We start from the raw sequence: 19070 nt of genomic DNA, 5'->3' as shown, positions 1-19070 counted from the left end.
CCTCCCTCTTCCTGGCCCCCTCTCTCTTCCTACACTCACACACAAAAACACTCCAGCAAAGGTGACAGATAGCCAGAACACTGGATGAGGCCTTTGCCAACAGTAGAGATGCTTATTTTCAGAAGTTCTCTGTGTTTCAGGAGAGGCCTGATCTGTCCTGTCTGGTAGTTTACTCTGATGATCAGTCCTCTGTTCAGGTTCTGTGTGAGTCTCCAGGCAGGCCAGTTTTATTAAGTTTTAGGCTGTGGACTGTGCTCCTGGTTACAGTTTTCAGCCCTTGTGTGTGCTAGGTTTCAGGTCCCATTGATTTTTCCCTGACTTTGTCTTAGAGAGGTGAAGAGTTCTAAAGGAAGAATCCTCAGAGATGGAAAGCTGGGATTGGGGTGGGAAGATTTGCCATTGGTGACCCTTTCCAAAGGTTGCTGAGGTTTTGTGGGATCTTTGGAGGCAACGCCCCCAAGGCATCAGTAATGCACAAGGGCCATGTCCCAATAAATATTCAATGTGTTTGCAGTCTGGGATGCACAGGAAGCCATTTCTTCCCATTTTTTTTTCAATTTGTTAAGATAAAGTGGGTTAGACTCATTCCTCTGCACAGCTGTGTATACGTATTTAGGAGCTGGTCATGTTTTACTGCCTCTCGTCATCCATGTCCCTTCTATCTCCCCTTGATGCACATATATACACCCTTGTGGCTCTCTTCACAGTGTCAGGATTCAAACACACACTTCTAATATGAATGAATGAACTAATGAAAAATGAAGTAGGCAGAATCACGCTTAGGAAAATGTCTTTAGGCCTATCATCTGAGTCTGCTGAGCTTCCTTATGGAGGATCAAATGAGATACGATTTGTAAAAGCACTTGGTTTAGTGCCTGGCAGATGGAAGGTGGTTAAGGAGTGCTTATTCCCTTATGCCCCTTCTAATGGCTGCTGGTCCCTGGGCACACCCAACGAGAATTTTTTTGTGGATGAACGAAATAACTCTCCTCAGACACTGAAGTGCTCTGGAGGGCCTGTGATCTCATCAGCTTAGATCCCAATGCAGATCCCAAGCCATCCATGGCTGCCCATCCTGGGGCACTTTGGCAGTTCCCATCGTCCCATGAGTTCATCACGGGTGGGCCGCCCGCAGACCGGGGGCCTCCCTTTTGTCTTGAAATCAAGCACATGGGTATTTCTGAAGCATCTGCTGGAGGCCAGGCCCTGTGGGTACATATGTCATCAGTGGAAGGATCCCTCACCAGGAGCTCCCATTCTGACAGAGGGAATAAGTCAGTGCTGGAGAGGTCTAGGCAGGATAAATGTGGAGAATGACTACGAATTGTGCAGTGTTTTTTATTCAGTCCCCACCTTTCCCAGCTCTCCCCTGACATGCCATTTTCACATACTAGCACATGAGCTTCTTAAGGACAGAAACTACCCTCCTTGTGTCTTGTACATCTGTGCCACACAGTTAACATAGAGTCAGTCAGTGCTTAACAGATGCTTGCTTCCTTCCTGCCTTGTGGTATGGTGCTACCAGGGGAGCATGGGGATGGGCTGTCCATCATGCTGACCTCTTGTCGTGTGATCACCGTAGCTTCTCACATGCTTACTCTGATCTGTTTCCTCTCTGCTTATGTGTCATATGTGGCAGCCTATTCATACCCACCGGTGCCTCCAGGATTGACCCCTGAGTGATGCACCTCTACCATGACCTGCTTTATCATTCTCTCCATCTCTTGTGGCTGGCACCTCCTACTTTCAGTTATTACCTGTATATGATATCCCTTTACCACCTCAGTGCCTTTGCACAGATGGGCCTCCATGCCTGGAATGAGAATGCTCTCTTTCCTCCTTGCCATCCTTTGCAACCTTGGGTCAAGTCAAAGCTCCGGATCAGGTACCTCCTTCCCGAGGCCTCTCCTGACTTCCCTAGATCCTGGGATCACCGAATTTGAAAGTTGGAAAAGGGAGTCAGTGGACATCTAGCCCACCACTGCACTGAAGGAGCCCATTATAGCATACCCCACAAGGGATCATTGATTGGATATGGCTGTTCAAAGGAGTTCATCTTGCCTAAAAGACAGAGATTGCTTTTCTCAAAAAGTGGGTTTTGCTTTATTTTATTGTATATTAAAGAGTAACTTTTCTTGGGTCTGCCACCAAGGATGTTGGGCTATCGCCGTCTTGTTGGTTAGTTAACAGACACTTTCTCGATTCATTCCAGGATTCCGGAAGATATCACAAATCTCCTTTGCACAGTAACGCCTTCATCACCATGATCTATTGGGGGAAGAGGGTGCACCTGAATCATGATGACATAAATTACAAAGACGAGATCAAGATTTATCAGCAGCACTGCGGTGGAGAAAACCTTTGTGTCTTCCAAGGCAGACTCCTTGAAAAAGGTATCAGTCCCACCAGGGAGAGTTCTCACATTGGGGCTAGAGGTGAGGGTATGGACAAAAATTACCAGCCCTGCTCTGACAGTGTATCCTGGGATTTATAGACTGCCTGCCCTAACGCAAATAGAGATTTACTGCTTCTTAGCGGGTAGAATTAAGGTGGCAATGACTCTCATGGATTGTGTGAGAAAGGAGGTGGGCATGATTTAAACAGGTACCAGATGAATTCGAGGAGATTATCCAAAGGTTGCAGGACTAAGCTGTCCTTCCTGGTGGGGCTGCCATTGTGAATTATGTCATCACTTATTCAGAGAGAAATCTACCAGAGGATGGTTTGCTCTCTACAGATTCTGCCTTGACCTCAAATCACAAATCCTATGGACGTCACTGTGAAGCATACCCCTAGTGTGGTGGGCAAGTCTGGGATCTCGAACGTGTTTTCTTGCTTGTATATGTCCATCATACTTGGTTAGAGAATTAGCCCCAGACCATTTGCTCTTTGATACAACTTTTCACGTACCAAATCTCAGTATCTGACTTTTGATATTCAGCTGTGCATTAGAGTTTTTAACATGTTATAATAGGGAGATTGGCTTTGGAGACAAAAAGATATGTGTTCAAACCCCACCTGGTTCAGAATGTGAGCATAGGTAAGTATTTTAACCTTTCTGAGCCTTGGGCAACGCATGAACACTTATCTGCTAAGTCATAGATGGGTCGCAGTCTTTATTGACAGAGGGAGTTCTCACACTGGAAGTTCCCCAGAGCTGATGGAACCACAGACCTCTCACGTATCCAGCCATGTGGAACAGGAGTGAAATGGAAAGTTGTAACTGTGCTTTTATTTCCCTCAGACATTAGAGTTTTAATAGCTTATGTGGAAAAATATGTCTAGAAAGAAATGTCATCTTTAAGGACTTGTTTCCAGATATTCGTTCAAATAGAAATTTTTCTTCTGCTCTGACATTCTTCATGTAATGGTGGGGCAGGAAAGAAGTAGGGAAAATTGTTACTTTCAGCCATCCTGGCTTTTCCTCGACAAAAAATAGAAGGAGAAAATTAACAGTGAAATGGATTGAGTTTGTAACTTTGGGTTAAATGTGAGAAGAAAGTGGCAAATTTAGACATGATGTCACAAAAAGCTCCTATCGATTGTTGTTCAAAACCCAAATGGGCCACAGTGTGAAGTCGGGGGCTCCTTCTCCCTCAAGGCCCCCCTGCTTTCAGCTGGTCAGTAGTGGGGAGTCTTTATCAAGAAGGAGCAGGGCTCAGTGGAGGCCCTTGTGGTTCTGAGATCAATATGTAGCAGCTGAGGAGAAAGGACATAGGATGGGTAGTCAAGGAGCCTTCTGCTTCTGTCACCTGCTCTCACCTATGTGACCTTGGGGCACTCACTCAATCTCTTTAGGCCTCAGTATTTACAGCTGCTAGATGGGTGGGTTGGACCAGATGACTTCTCAGTCCCTTCTAGCTCCGAAACCAGGGTCCTATCATCTAAGCCCTGAATTCAGTGGCTTTTCCCCCATAAAGTCAGAGATCTGGAGTTGGATACCTAATCTAATCTCCTCATTTTATAGATGAGGAAAACTGAGGCCCAAGGTGCTTAACTGACTTGTCTGCTAGGTTCTGTTTTAATAGAAGTAACATAACTAAAACTACCACCTACACTTCCTGTATGTTGTGTATGTGTGTGACTGTTAATAAGCCAACATTTTGGTGCCTACAAAGCCTACAGGATTTGAACTCAGGTCCTCCTGACTCTAGGGCTGGTACTCTATCCACTGCACCACCTAGCTACCCCTAAGCACTTCCTTTTAAATTCAGCCAAATAAAAAGCTACTTTTATGGATTTTCAATATGAATTGTATCCTATTACATATTAGAATTAGAATTCATTGTGCCAGAGTGATAATTCGAGCTGAAAGGAGCCTACCAATCATGTTTCTAGTCTTTTCATTTTGGATCTGAGCAAACTGGAGTGAAGGGTGGGGCAGTGACTTTGTCAGGGTCACTCTGCCAGCTTTGGGTAGAACTGGGAATCCTGTTGTCATCAGTCTTGGGTCCAATCCTGGTCAGAGCTGACTTGGAGTCAGGAATTGGTCACCAGGCACTTATTAAGCATCCTCTATAGGTGCCAGATATGGGCAAAGTGAGCAGAGAAGCAGCCTCAAAGTCAAAAAGACCTGGGGAGGGTGTCCAGTCCTGCCCTAGAGAACATTGGCTGTGTGGTCCTGGGTAAACCACCTAACCTCTCAGGTGCCAGGTGACAGAAAAGCTGCCAATTTTCATTGGTAGAAGTTCCCTCACCTGGGAGTTCCCTGTAGCAGTGAGATCATGGGCTGGGGATCTAGAGAGAAAAATGGAACAGTGCCTGCCCTCAGAGAGCTTTTATCTATAGGAGCTCAACTCCTACGGCTGACACTAGCTGTGGGATCATGTCCAATCCCTCTACCTATCTAAGCCTGAGCTCCCTCGTGCACAAAGTGGTGGCAACCCTCTCTGTGGTGCCTGCCTAGTCTCTGTACTTGTTATGAGGTCCAAATGAGATGATAGTGTCCGCTCCCTTGCATTTTGAAGGCTTCTGCTTGGGATATCCAGTCACTCCCAAAGAGTAGTATGGGCGTGCCAAGCCACCCAACACCTGCTTCCTGTTATGCAAACACAAAGTGTAATTCCAAGTACCTCTATTAAAAAACTTTTTGAAAACAGTCTGTAGGCTCAAAATGGAATTAATACAATTAAGCCAGCCTTGCATGCCAGGTAATGTTTTATTCAGAAGAATGTTCATGGGATTTCTGGAAAATCCACAGACAACATTGATGCATACCCATGAATGAGGAGGGCCTGAGGTTTAGCTAAATTAATTCTCCTGTATACTGTACCTAGGCTCTGAGACAGAAGTCAGACTTAAGGTCACAGAATAAAGAAGAGTCCTTTGCTCTGTGACATGGTGCATACAGATCTATCCCTGGACTCTGCTGCTTGCCTTGGCTTAGCAGAGAGACTCACACAATGGCAAAGGACAGAGAAGTGTGTAATTGTATCCTGCTCCCCTGATGATGTTACCTCCAAGGGCCCCTTGATTGCCAGAAAAGTAATTGTTCAGAATTGAAAAATTGTACATGCCAGAGCCGACCCCGGGTTCTGCCATCGGAGCAATTTAGCCGGGCTGAAAAGACGCTGCCCTTTTCACCAGTGCACGCAGAGCGATTCGGTGAAGCGCGATCAGTTCGTTCAGCGCTCCTGCGGAGAAGAGGGCACACTGCTCTGCGCAGTCCATTTCATTAAAAACGAAGTCTTCTCATCATCGCATCATTTGGCCAGTCCGGCGCGGCTGAATATGGGCTTGTTCCTTTAATGGGATATCACAGTAAGATAATTTCGCAGTCAGACGATGGGTACATTTTTTTTTCCATGAAAAAATACATACCTTTATTTCCATCATTGTTCACGACCCTTTTGTTTTTGCTTCCTGGCCTTTCGAGTGATTACTCCTCACATGCTGATTACTTCTCCTATGCAGTCTCTGTCATTAACTATTTTTTAGAAGTTAAGTAGAGAGTCATTTTAAAAATAGGAAATGGCAGAGGAGGAAGATTTAAAATGAAAAGATTAGGGTTTTTTTCCCATCTCCACCACCAATAAGCTGCCCAATCTTGGCCAACTCCTTAACCCCCATGAGTCTCTGTTTCCTCAACTGTGCTGTGAGGGTTGCATTAGGGGACTGTCCTTCCAGGTCAGTGATATTCTCCACTGGTATTTTTGTAATCTAATTGAATGAATGAATGAGAAAGCATTTCCTAAAAGCTGACTAGGTGTCACGCACTTTGCTAAGTACTGAGGATACAAATAGAAAAAGTAACCCAGTTCTTGCCTTTAAGGAGCCCACCCAAGAGGCTGGTCCTCGTTATCCTTCCCTCCGTCCAGATCGGTTCCTCAGTACCTAATGAGGAAGATGTCAGAGGAATTGGCAGGCCAGCCTGTCCCAGTGTGGCTGCTGCAAAAGCCTTTCTGAAAATCTTGAAATGACTGCATCATTTTTTATTTTAATTCTTTGAACAAGTGAAACCCTCATGAGACAGGGATGCCTGTGACCCAGACATCGGATATTCCACAGACATGTTGCTTCTCTTATCTTGAACCCCCATTCAGAGACACAGGAAAATCTCTCCCCAACAGCTGGGTTTTTCTAAGCTGGTCCTGAAATCACTGGCTGGCATTGTCCCCATTGGAGCTATGCCCTGCTCAGAGCCCAATTCCACCATGTTCCCATTCAGCTCTTGCCCAGGTCACTTGCCTTTGGGGTGACCCACTGTCATTTCCCCCTGGATTTCCTGATCGCCTTCAGTCTGGCCCTCTTCTTGGGTCTTTGTTGGAGAAGCTGTGGGGACAGCTGAGCTGTATAGCCTCCTCCTCTTCTGCCATCTTGGCTGCTGCCTCCTGGACACAAAGCTTGGCTTTGCCAGTTACCGACTCTCTGACACCTCTTTGGGCCTCAGTTTCTTGGTCTGTAAAATGAGGGGATCAGATAGATGGCCTCAGATCTCCTTTTCAGCTCTGAGTCTATGATGCTATTGTCTTAATACCAGTGCCTTGCTGGCATCCTTCACCTGTGCTGAAGTCCCATTTCTCCAACTTTTGACTTGAATATTTTGCCTGAAACTCAACTTGCATGCATGTACACACACACACACACACACACACACACACACACACACACACACACGCTCATGGGCTCCCCCTTCCAGCCTTCTTGTCTCTGTCAATCCAGCGTCATTTCCCCTATCACTCAGACTAAGAACCTTGGAGACGAGCGTGACTCTCCCTTCACCTCCATCACTTACAGAGCTGACCATGGGAAAGTCCCCGAACTTTCCTGAATTCCAGTGGCCTCCTATGTAAAAGGAAGGGGTTGGATGGATAGCCTGGGAGGACCCTTCCTGCTCCAGGTGTGGCCTGTTATGACTCATTCTCCACAGCCAGTCAGGCACCCAACCCTGTGGATTTTCCCCTCCAAATCTCTCTGGTCAACTCTCTGTCCTAGTGGTTGAGCCCTCACTTCCTAGGTCACATCCCCCACTCTCCAGTCAGCCTCCTGGCCTCTCAAATCTCTCTGACTGACTCAAGCTCTCAAATCCACATTACAGCATATTACTCAGGAGGCTAACCTTCCTTGAACACAGCTCTCAGCCTGCCACTCAGCAACTTTCAGAAGCTCTCTGTTCCTGCTGCCTAGAGTCAGAACCCTCTGCCTGACCTTCCTCACCTGGCCCTCCACCTCAGACCAGATCAGCTCCTTCCTGTCACTTCAGATTGACAAGAAAGTAAAGTTGGGAGGGGAAGGTAAAGAGTCAGTGTTAGATGGGGGGTTCAGATGATGGGAAAGGTAGCTGGTAGACCACTGGAGGACTAAGATGTCTAGCTCTCAGCAGTTCCCTCCCAGTTCTGAATTCTGTGTGACTTTGGGAAATGCTTCTGGTCTCTTGTGTCTCCTCATATGCCCATCCCTCTCACTTTTCTTAGACTGTGCCTCTTGCTTGGAATGTCTACTCCTTCCCCTTCTGCTTATCAATACCTTCCATCCATTAAGCCTGAGATCAATTCTGGTCTGTCTCCTCTGTAGACTCTTCCCTGCAGCCTTCTAGTTTTCACTGGTATCCTGCCCCTCTGGCCATCTAGAGTACAGGATTAGGCAGTTGAGCAGTGAGTTATGGACCACTGCATGTTGTTGGCCGCCCTCTCATTTTTCATCTTAATGTATGTGTTGTTTTCCCGTTCACTTAGATTGCAAACTCCTAGAGGGCAGGACTTGGCCTGTCACTGACTGTACTCCCTACCACAGTGTTTTCTTCTGTACTTCCCAAAGGGGACCACAGCCTCTCCTATGGCAGGGGAATTTTGAAGGACAGCTTCTACACAGAGGGACCAGAAGTTAGACCACAGAGACTTAAAGGCCAGACTGGTCAAGACTGGAGGCAGTGGGGATAGCCCGCCCCCATGGGAAACAGGCATTGTTCAGCGCTGTGCCCGCTATCTAGTAGGGCTTCATAAAGCCTCGTGGTTGATATAGGACTGCAGCGAGAGAATTGTCACAGCTGAGTCAATGAGAGAGAAGCAGACTGAGTGTGGCTGGACAGCAGGACTCACTGGAGAAGTGACTCAAGGTCTGCGTCTGGCCTTTTGGCTCATGGGTCCCTGCTGCCTATGAGCCTGACCCTGACCACTTCACTGGCCAGCGTTCTGGGGAGCTCTAAGGTGACAGGGTGCAAAGAAGGCTCTGACCACCTTCCGCCATTGGTACTGAGCATTTCCTCACCTGGGAGTTCCGTGTTCCAGTGAAGTCACAGGTTTGGACCCTATCCATGTCCACGTGGCCCAATGAAAGGCTCTTCCTCCATCTGTGCTCACTCCCTTCCAGTCTAAGATCGGGGATCCCACAATGTCTCACCCTTGACCCCTCTTTGGTTCAAACCCTTCCTGGAACCCAAGGCCTGGGAAATGGAGCAGCCCCCAAATGGTGCCCAGCTCCTCACTGTGTGGGAGAGTCATGCAGTGGGGGAGGAAGGGTGAAGGAGCCTGTTTGTATTGGGGCAGGGCTCCAGCTCTTCCAGACCCTCGAGCCCTTGCCTCAATACCCAAACCCGAGAGTGCTACAGTAGATGGAAGCTAACATTTTCATGCCTGTTTTGTCCATCAGGGTAAAACTGCATGGTGTAAAAATGTGTTTCAGCCTCGTCTGGTAAGTAGTCACTGATTTCTAGAGTCTTTGTCCGGCACAGGATTTCTCAGGCTTGGGGTGCAGTAGAAAGGAGGCTGCATTTGAAGGGAGAGGTCCCGGGTTCAAATCCTTGCTACTTTCTGCCTGTGGAGTCCTAGGCAAGTTCTTCAAGCTCCTTAGGCCTCTGATTATTCTTGTTGTTCAGACGGTTCAGTTGTGTCCTTTTATCTGTGCCTCCACCTGGGGTTTTCTTGGCAAAGACACTGTAGTGGTTTCCCATTGCCTTCTCCAGCTCATTTTACAGATGAGGAAACTGAGGCAAAGAAGGTGAAATGATTTGCCCAGGGTCACACAGCTAGTCATTGTCTGAGGTCAAATTTGAACTCAGATCTTCCTAACTCCAGGCCTGCTGCTCTATCCACTGTGCCACCCAGCTTCTGTGAGCCTATGATTATTCCATAGAGAATTTAAAAAATAAACTAAGACCGGCTGCTCCAGAGTCCCCTGGGGTATTCCTGTGACAGAAAGGCAAGCTGGAGGCCCCCCGTGGGCTCCTTCACTCCTGTCTTTCATCCTTGTTTTCAGAGACGTTTCGGTTTGTTTCCAAACGACATTATGGCTTCCCCTTCAGCCTCACGTTTTTCCTGAATGGGATGCAGCTGGACAGGCTGAGCTCGTGCTGTGAGTTTAAGCATCGCCGAGGGTCCAGGCTCGGAGGCAAGAACGGATACTTTGGATTCGTCGACATCGAGGGAGCTTCTCCGTGCTACAAGTATGGAAGACAGAGGTCGAGGGGCGGGGGAGGGAGTGGGCGACATTTCCTGCCAGTGAGTTGTTTGGCCCCAATGTGTATCAATGCCCTCTTTTCTACATCATCAGATTTATGGGTACACATGACATATGTTATCCCTATATCAATCATATTACCGACAATATGCATCCAGCCCGTCTGCCACCGAGCCCTCCCTTTTAGCAAATTGAAGAAAGGATTCAGGAACCCAAAGACCCTGCGCAGTCCAGCTGCAGCCCACCCTCCTTGGCTCATTGCCTGTTAATTTCCTCCACAAACTTGGCGTAAGCAAAACTAGCTTCTGCATCTTGCCTCACTGGGAAATTCCAGCTCCTGCCTCCGCTGCGCCCGTGCCTGAAATGCCCTCCCTCGGTGCCCCCTTGGAATTCATGGGCTCCCCTCCGGTGCTCCATGCTACTCGAGGCCGACCCCAGCCCCCTCCCCCAGGTTCTAGTGCTTCTCAGAATTGCTTTGGATTTAATTAGTATCCGCTCGGTGTCCGCTTATTAGCTTGCACGCTCTTTTCCCCAATGGAATGGGAGCTCACTGAGGACAGAGATGAGTTTGCTTTATGCTGTCTCTGGTGCCTAACAATGTCACATACATCATAGGGACTTAAGGAATGCTTGATGACTGACTGAATGAATGAATGATTAGCAAGGAAGGAAGGAAAGCAGCACTCTGTACTTCTTTCTTGAGCCCCAGTGGGGGAGGGCATGGTTTAGCCTTTACTGTCCAGAATCAAGAGTGTTCCTTGCGGCTAATTTGAGTTCACCTGCCTTTTAATATTGTTGCCTTTGAATTCTTGTAGTGTTTGCATTTTCTCTTGGGTCTTGTAAATAAAAATAGAAGAATTCTGCCCAGAGCCCCTTCCTAAAGCAGGTGAATGCCCCAATCGTATAAGTTGGCTCAGTCTGGATTTTCATAGTTTGGGCTTGCTTTACACTCCAGAGAGGGGCAGTGACTTCTCGAAGTCCGCATGATTGGCAGTGTAGAACTCGAATGGATCATACGTAATATGAGTTGGCTCATGAATTAAGGTGTTCTACTCTCCTGCTTTCTTTCCTCTGACTTACTTCCCACTCCCAATCCATATTTAAAAGATTGAAGGGATGGGGGAAAAGGGAGGATAGAGGAATATCTCCCCAATTATCCTGGAAACTTCTGTTAAATTTAATGAGTACTTTAGAGTCAGTATACTAGATTAGATGGAAGGCAAGCTTTTCAGTTAAGACCTGAGTTCGAGGTCTAGCCACCTTTGACACTCTACTGCCTTTGTCAAGCCAATTGGACAAGTTACCTTGTCTATAAATGGAGGAGTTCCACTCAGTGAACCCTGAGGTCCCTTCCACTGTATAACTCTGTGATCTATTGTACTCCCTGGTCTACAATCTCCCCAATACTTAATGAAGGCTTAGACAAGATGGCCTCTGGAGTCTCTGGCCTGTTAGCCTACGACCTGGAGTTCTACTCCTGACCCATCCTAGTGTGGTGACCCCAGCAAATCACCTGGGCTCTTGGGGCCCCTTTAAATTTGCCAAGACTCTAAGTTGCTGAACATTGGTTGAATTGCAGTGGTAGAGGTAGTATTCCCCCCCCCCCGGGAGTTCTTAGGACAAATGAAATCACAGACCCAGTCCCTAACATGGCTGACTGGGAGAGTCATCACATGTGTTGATGTTGCCTGTGTTTAATGCTGCTCTGAGTCTTGGAGCCCTGGGCTCAAGCTTGGATCTCCGGCCCTGGCTCTGTGGCCTGGTGATCTGGGCAGACACCCTTATTCTCTACACTCTGCAGGAGCCAACAGGATGATACACCACATAATTTTGGCAGCTCAAAAGTGGCAGGCTGTATTGACCCTGAGCACAGTTTTAAATTCTAAATGTCAGTCCATGGGGTTCCAAGTGAAGAGGTTGCAGATGAACGAATGAGTGAATGAATGGACAGATGGGTGAAACACAGCACTGTTACGTGCTGAGATACTGGCACAAGCAGCAGGCTGTCCCTCTTCTCAAGGAGCTCCTGTGTCTCACTGGGAGACACGCAGCTCTCGGGCTCATGGAAAGGTCCAGAAACCCTTGAGGTGAAGCAGTGAGTGCGTGGCAAGGTCAGGGTTCTGAAGGTTATGGTGCATCCAACACTGTTGTCCTTGGGAGAGTCAAATTTTATTTATAAGGTTGTTAATGAGTAGAAACATGATGGTTTAGAAGTTACCCTACATACACCATGTTGCATACAGACGCACAGAATCAAAATCTCAGATTTTAAAGGAAGTTCAGAGACCGTCTCTAGGCCAGCCCATCCTGAATGAAGCCCCTCTCTACCATGCCCAACAAGTGGCCACATTCCCTGTGTCTGCAATGTTCTGTAAAGGGGAGCACATCCCCCCATCTCCCAAGATGGCCCATCTGTCTCCTGGGTAGCTTGACTTGTTGGGAAGTCTCTTCCTTGACATCAAGCAAAGTTTGCCTCTTTGCAACATGTCAGCTGACCCTAGTTCTGTCTCCTGCAGCCAAGAGGAATGTGTAACTCATCTATTCCCTCTTCTGTATCTAGGCTCTCTGCCATTTGACTTTGAGCTCCTTGAGAGCAGAGACTGGTGTTTGATTTCCGTGGTATCCCCAGGGCCTAAGGCAGTGCCTAGCATGTCTTAGTAATGCTTGTTGACTAGCTTCTATGGGATAATCCATACCATTCTTGAAGATCAATAAGTCAGTATTTATTGGGTGCCTACTGTGATCTACATACTGTTGGAGGTTTTAAGGATACAAATAAAAGAGTAGAATGATCCTTACTTGCAAAGAGTTTGTGTATCTCCTCAAAGTCTTCCCTTCAAACTGATAAATACTCCTAGTTCCTTCAGCCCTATATGCCACGATCTCAGTCTTTCACCATCCTGGCTGTCCTCTTCTGGACATTCTATAACTTATCAATGTCTTTCTAAAGCTGAGATTCTCAGAACCAAACACTAGAAATCGAACATGGTTGGACCAAGTATGAAAAAGACTGTAGAGGATGCCCCTCCTTATTTCAAAGCCCCACTTTTCTTGTAGTCTACAAAAGAAAACAGACAAAAACCCTCAATTTTTTTTCAAACATTATACTTTCCCATGTCTCCTCATCTTGCATTCATGAAGGTGATGTTTCAAATGAATGCAAGTGCAAGGCTTCAAATGAATACTGACAATATTTTGACATTGGATTCAACCTGATGTTGTAGGGTGTCAAAACCTTTCTTTGTAAACCACTACTCTGTCATCCACTGTGTTACCTATCCCTCCCTCCTTTGTCTTACGTACAGAGTTTGAAAACAGGACGTGTCCGTAACGCTCATTCTGAGTTTTGTCTCTGGGCTCTTAGTTGTCACTGTCCAAATGGCCAGCATTCACTTTCTTGATGATAAATCACTGGCTTTGACATGACAAACTAATGTTGTAGAATGCTCTGCACGGTAAGTGTTTGTTGACTGAATACGCCCTCTCCTTTGATCCTCACAACAGCCTGGTGAGGTGAGTAGCTTGTATCCCCATTGTACAGAGGAGGAAGCTCATTCTGAGCAAGGTTGGGTGATAGGTCCAGGTCACGCAGGCCTATGAACCAAAAGCGTGTCTCAACCCTAGGTCTTCCAGGCTTCGAGTCACCTGAAGTAGTTATGCAAAGTACTTGGTATTTATTATCTGAATTTTTCCTCCCAACAACTCTGTGGAATCAGTACTCCAGGAATGTTCCAGAGGACAAATCTGAGGCTGAAGCCCAAGTTCAGAATTTCCCAGGGTCACTCAGCTAATGAGCTTCTGATGGCAGGATTTGAACCCAGGTCTTCCTCAGCTCCAAAGTCCAGTCCTGTGTCTCATGCTGTTCGTCAGTCAGGCACCAGTTGTTTTAAGAACCTGTTGAGAAATCTGGGAAGGAAATTCATTACAAAACCAACTAGAATGCAGCTCATTTCCAGCTTTAGAAACCCACATCAGCACCTTAAAGTGTGCCCTGAAGCAGGATCGTAGCTGGCCAGACTGAAGCACAGTCTGTGTGCCCACTCCGTGTGCCCAATTCCCTCAAACAGATGGGCACTAAAGAGTCTGTGTGTGGAGTGTATGAAATTGGGAGGAAGCTGAGCCCTCTGCTGTCCCGACACGAGGCTTGGAGCAGGAATATGTGGTGGCTACCTTGCAGAGGGAAGGATGCTGACAGAATGTTCCTCTCTGGCAGTGAGACCTTGGCCAAGTCTCTTCTTCTCTTAGCCTAAGGTTGCCCCCTCCCCTGTAAAATGGGGAGTTGCACCCACTGTCTCTAATCTCCCTTATTCCAGCTCTAGTTGTCTGTGCTCCTTGTGAAGAGGCAGTGCAGATTCATAATTTGCCTGAAGTCCATGACCTTTTTGCTTCCAAGGAACCCAGTGCACTGAGCACATAACATTATATCCATTCACAAGAACCTTGATGAGGCATAGAGGGAGAAAATCAGGTTAGTCCCACTTTAGAGACGCAGGTTAAGAGGGTAAGTGATATCTGCCTAATGGGCTCTCACGTTCCATTATCGGTTATGAGATGACTTCCCTGATGTGTAGACATCCTGCTCCCACAGGGAGTGAATAAACTAGGAAACAGGCAGACGGGTGATTTCAGATCTGTAGAGTGGGAGCTAGGAGTGATATGGAACCCATTTATCAGGAGGGAGAAGGGATCTTCCCATCCTCAAAGCCCACCAGAGACACCTGAGGTCCTGAAGTTACGTGGGGGCAGATTAGAGACTTGAACCTGTGTCTTTCAGCTCCATCTCCAGGCTTTTCCCTGAGCCAACCTGCTTCCCAGTTAGCTTATAGAATAATAGGATCCGAACTTGAGAGCCGGATGGGACCTTAACGATGATTAAGGCCATTTGATCACCGTTCAGGTGAGGCTTCTGAGGCTCGGAGGTGGCCCTTGTCGAAGGCCACGCAACTAATTAGTTAGCACGGGAGTGATCATTTAGCCCCCAGTGTTTTGATTCCAGATCCAGTTCTGAATTCGCCATGCAGGCAACACCACGCTGCCTCTCAGAACGTGGGTCTCACAGGCTATTTTTAAGTATAATATTATGATTCTGATCCTTTTGGGATGTTATTCATTGTTACCTACTAGATGTGATGCAGCTTCCCTACAGGTAGGTGTCGTCATCCGGTAAGATGAGGATGAAGAAAAAGCTTCTGGGAGAGAGCACTAAATACCAGACATGCCTCGCACTGCCGGCCTTGTGGCCGTCACTGCATATGTGTCTGGGTCAGTGATGAGCCTCAGGTCTAGGGTTAGGACGTAGTTACTCTGTTGTCAGGGGGTTTGTTTACACAATTTAATATGAGGGGGTATTGTCAGGGCCACCAGAGCTGCTTCCTTTGTTGGCAGAGAATCCCTGCCCAAACCCTCCTTTGTGCCAAAGAGCTCAAGCTACTTCCTGCTCTTAGCGATTGTATTACTTTCCAAAGGACGCGTTCAGCACGGAAGAACAAAACAGAAAGAAGTGTCAGGTAATCAGAAAGCCACCGGGTAACCAGACCCCTCAGCTCTCTGCGACTGTCATGCCCAAGCCCACGGGGACTCTTCTGATCAGTGGTGATGGGATGAGAGCCACCTGAGGAATGCAATCCCAAAGCTTAGGCACACCTGGCTTTTCTGTGTTGCCATGGAGACAGTCTCATAGAGACGGGGAAGCTGGTTCCCCGAGGGCTTCTGCTCTCCCGGCTCAACCCTCACTCGCTCTGTGATTGTGCACAATCCTTTCACTGCTTCTGGGAAATGGGATGTGTAGTGGCAGCAGAGATTGCACAGTGCTTTCCAACTCCGAACAATATCATTTGTTGGAATCTGTGACTCAGCGGTTGGGTGCATAATGATTAGGGTGTTAGACTTGTAGTCATGAGGACCTGAGTTTGAATCCTGCCTCAGGCACTTCCTAACTGGGTGGCCTTTGGGTGAGTCATTTAATCTCTTTGGACCTTAGTTTCCCTATGGGTAAAATGATAGCGTTGGACTTGTTGGTTTCCATGGTCCCATTCAGATCTACACCTGTGGTTCTATACGCCAACGTTGTTTTGAAAAATTCTCTGTTCTTTTATAAGATAATTTGGTCATTTAGAAGTTATTAACATATGTTTCTAGCACTGATATTTGAAAGTTCATTTTTAAATTAAATTTTATTTCTCTAATAAAAAAGAAATAATGTCCTCTTCTTATCTCCAAACCTTGTCACATATATACCTAGTCAAGCAAAACAAACTCCTCATTGGCCATGTCTTCCTGTGTCAGTTTGAATCTGCTAATCCGGGGCAGCTAGGTGGCACAGTGGATAGAGCACCGGCCCTGGATTCAGGAGGTCCTGAGTTCAAAATCCGACCTCAGACACATAATACTTTCCAGCTGTGTGACCCTGGGCAAGTCACTTAACCCCCCCCCCCAAAAAAAAATAAATCTGCTAATCCATTTTTTTTTAAAAAAGCTTTCTTTGACACCTTCCTAATATATAATAAGGGAAAGTGACTGAATAAAGAAGCAAACATTGGGGATCCCTAGTGTTGGGTCTCAATGTCACAGTGGGCTTTCTGTTCCTCTTTCAAGGTGCATCATTTCAATGGGACTTGATAAAAAGCCATTGCCACCTCCAAAAAAAGAGAAAGAGATGATGGAGGTCAATGAAGACCCTGTCAAAGAAGAAGAGTTCAGCAAATCGAGGGAAAATTTTAATGAAGAAGTGGAGAATGTGGGGCCAATGCCAACAACTTGTTCGGCTCCAGAAGATGACAAGAAAGTTGAAGAGTGCATTGAAGAAGGGGTGGGAAGAGAAGAGAAGACAGGACCAGATCCTGCTGAAAATAACCAAGAAGTCTCATTTAAAGACGGTAAGGTATAATAAGGTCTTCCAGATTTTTGAAGGTACAAACTTCTTCACCTTTGAAAATAGTAACAGTTCAATATAAAACTTTCCTGGCTCTGGTGGGGGGGGCAGACTGTGACCAACATCTGCTGATATTTGAAGGTCTGTCATGTAGATTTATTTTGTGTAATTCAAGAAGGGGGAGTGAGTGCTACTAGTGGATGTTCTACTGGAACTGATCCCAGGTCAATATAGGAAAAGACTTTATAACATTTGTAGGACCCAACCACAGAATGGGTCTATTCGGTGGCAATCACTCCATAAGCATTTATTAATCACCTGCTATGTGCCAGGCACTGTGCTAAGCATGGAGGATACAAGTATGAAAAAGAAAGAAATCCTTTCCTTCAAGGCACTTGTAATCTAAGAGGGGAAGATGATGCACAAAAAGAAGCTAAAGAAGGGCTGTGGAGGGCCTGATGGAGTCCAGTCCAAGGGCTGTAGCCATAGGAAATGAAGATGGGGCTGGACTGGGAGTCTTTTTGAGATGGAGGCTTTTAAGGGAGTTCTTTGGGCTGCCTTCCTGCCATCCATCAGAGAGTCAGAGGGAACTGCTGAGGTGTGTGTATCAAAGCTGATACAGTCTCATAGGGTGATAAGTTTACTAATTTCAAGGTTTCCTGGGGATATGATGGATTCTACTCTAAGGAGTGTGAGCTGGTAAAGAAAAAATAAAATTATGGTATAGTCTTAGAGAAGGGTACTAGATTTGTCATGGCATAGTCTTAGAGAAGGGTGCTAAATTCATTACAACATGGTCTTGGAGAAGGGTGCTAGATTCATCATGGCATTGTCTTGGAGAAGGGTGCTAGATTCATCATGGCATTGTCTTGGAGAAGGGTGCTAGATTCATCATGGCATTGTCTTGGAGAAGGGTGCTAGATTCATCATGGCATTGTCTTGGAGAAGGGTGCTAGATTCATCATGGCATTGTCTTGGAGAAGGGTGCTGGATTCATCATGGCACTGTCTTGGAGAAGGGTGCTAGATTTTGAGTCAGAAGACTAGCCTTGTCATTTACTGCCAATGTGACCTTGGAAAAAGTTATTTCTTCTCTCTGAGTCTGGCTTTCTTCATGTCCAGTGTGGCTAGGCTGTAGTGTACATGAAGGGCGATGCTCTTTAATATGGCTGGAAAAGGAGGCTGGGGCCAGCTTGTGAAGGGCTCTAGATACCAAAGATAAAATTCCACATTTGCTTTTGAAGGAAGGAGGGAGCCACTGGATTTTCCTCAGTGACTAAGAGAATCAGATCTAAACCATCATGTAAGGGGTGTAGGTAGCTCCCTAAGACTCCAAGTGATAGAGAAGGTGATGACCTGCACAGGTAGATAGAAGGGCCTCATCTGGGAGGTCTCTATATCAGTGAAATCTCAGGTCTATTCTGTATCACTGTAGGCATGGCATGGTCCGACTCGTCTCTGGAGAAATCTGTTTGGCGGCTGATTGTGGGATGGCTTGGAGGCTGTGTCCAATTAAGAAGCTATTGTAATTGTCCAGGCTAGAGGGGGAGAAGGTGTGAGCCATGATGATGACTACATAGGTGGAGAGGAGATGTCTGTGGCCTGACGTGAGCTAAGAAGCTTTGGACTCAGGGAGTGAGAGTGAGGAAGTGAGGCTCAGTGATCAATCAGTGAGCAGTGTATTAAGGGCGTTTAATACATGCCAGGCACTAACCTAGATCTCGGGAATACAAAGCCAGAAGTTAAACAGTCCCTGCCTTCCAAGAGCTTCCATTCTAGCAGGGGGCATGACTGTGCCCACTTAGAGGTTCATACAAAGTATATACAAAGCAGATTCCTGGGAGGCATTAGCACTTTAGGAAGGAGAGAGGCCAGGAAGGGTTTGATGAGGAAGGGGCTTTTGGAAGTAGAGAGGACAGAGTGCATTCCAGGCCAGCATACTGTCCACGTGAAGGCTTGTGCAGAGATGGGAGACCTGAAGGGTCTTTTGTGAGGACTAGCAAGAAGGCCTGTTTGGAGGCCCCACAGAATTTGTGGGAGCTGTATATAATGAGGCTGAAAGGCAGATTAGAGCAAGTGGTGAAGATGCCACTGAGGTTGCACCTGTCCCCCTCCCTCCTCAGCAAGGCAATCTGGGTAAGTTACTTGCCCAGGGTCACACGATTAGAGAGTGGCAAGTGTCTGAGGCTGGATTTGAAGTCAGGTCCTCCTGACTCCAGGGCTGGCTCTATCCACTGCACCGCCTTTTTGCACCTTGGATCTCTTTTTGTTTTCCTCTTTTTGTCTACTCTGTGATTTTTTTCTCC

The 19070-nt window shown here is 46.8% G+C and overlaps 1 protein-coding gene across 2 annotated transcripts in view; it reads left to right on the top strand.

Annotated features, from left to right (window-relative positions):
• The window catches only part of ERICH3 (glutamate rich 3), a 149873-nt gene that overhangs the window by 64263 nt on the left and 66540 nt on the right, over window positions 1-19070 (top strand). For both annotated transcript variants that reach the window (XM_020968543.2, XM_020968547.2), the window contains exons 8-10: window positions 2213-2393; window positions 9694-9880; window positions 16489-16769. In XM_020968543.2, the coding sequence (XP_020824202.1) occupies window positions 2213-2393; window positions 9694-9880; window positions 16489-16769 (649 nt within the window). The remainder of the gene's footprint in view (window positions 1-2212; window positions 2394-9693; window positions 9881-16488; window positions 16770-19070) is intronic.

This window comes from Phascolarctos cinereus, unplaced genomic scaffold (assembly GCF_003287225.1).
Source record: "Phascolarctos cinereus isolate Bilbo 61053 unplaced genomic scaffold, phaCin_HiC Scaffold_5;HRSCAF=322, whole genome shotgun sequence".
Classification (NCBI taxonomy): domain Eukaryota; kingdom Metazoa; phylum Chordata; class Mammalia; order Diprotodontia; family Phascolarctidae; genus Phascolarctos; species Phascolarctos cinereus.
This window is presented reverse-complemented; position numbering and strand designations above follow the sequence as displayed.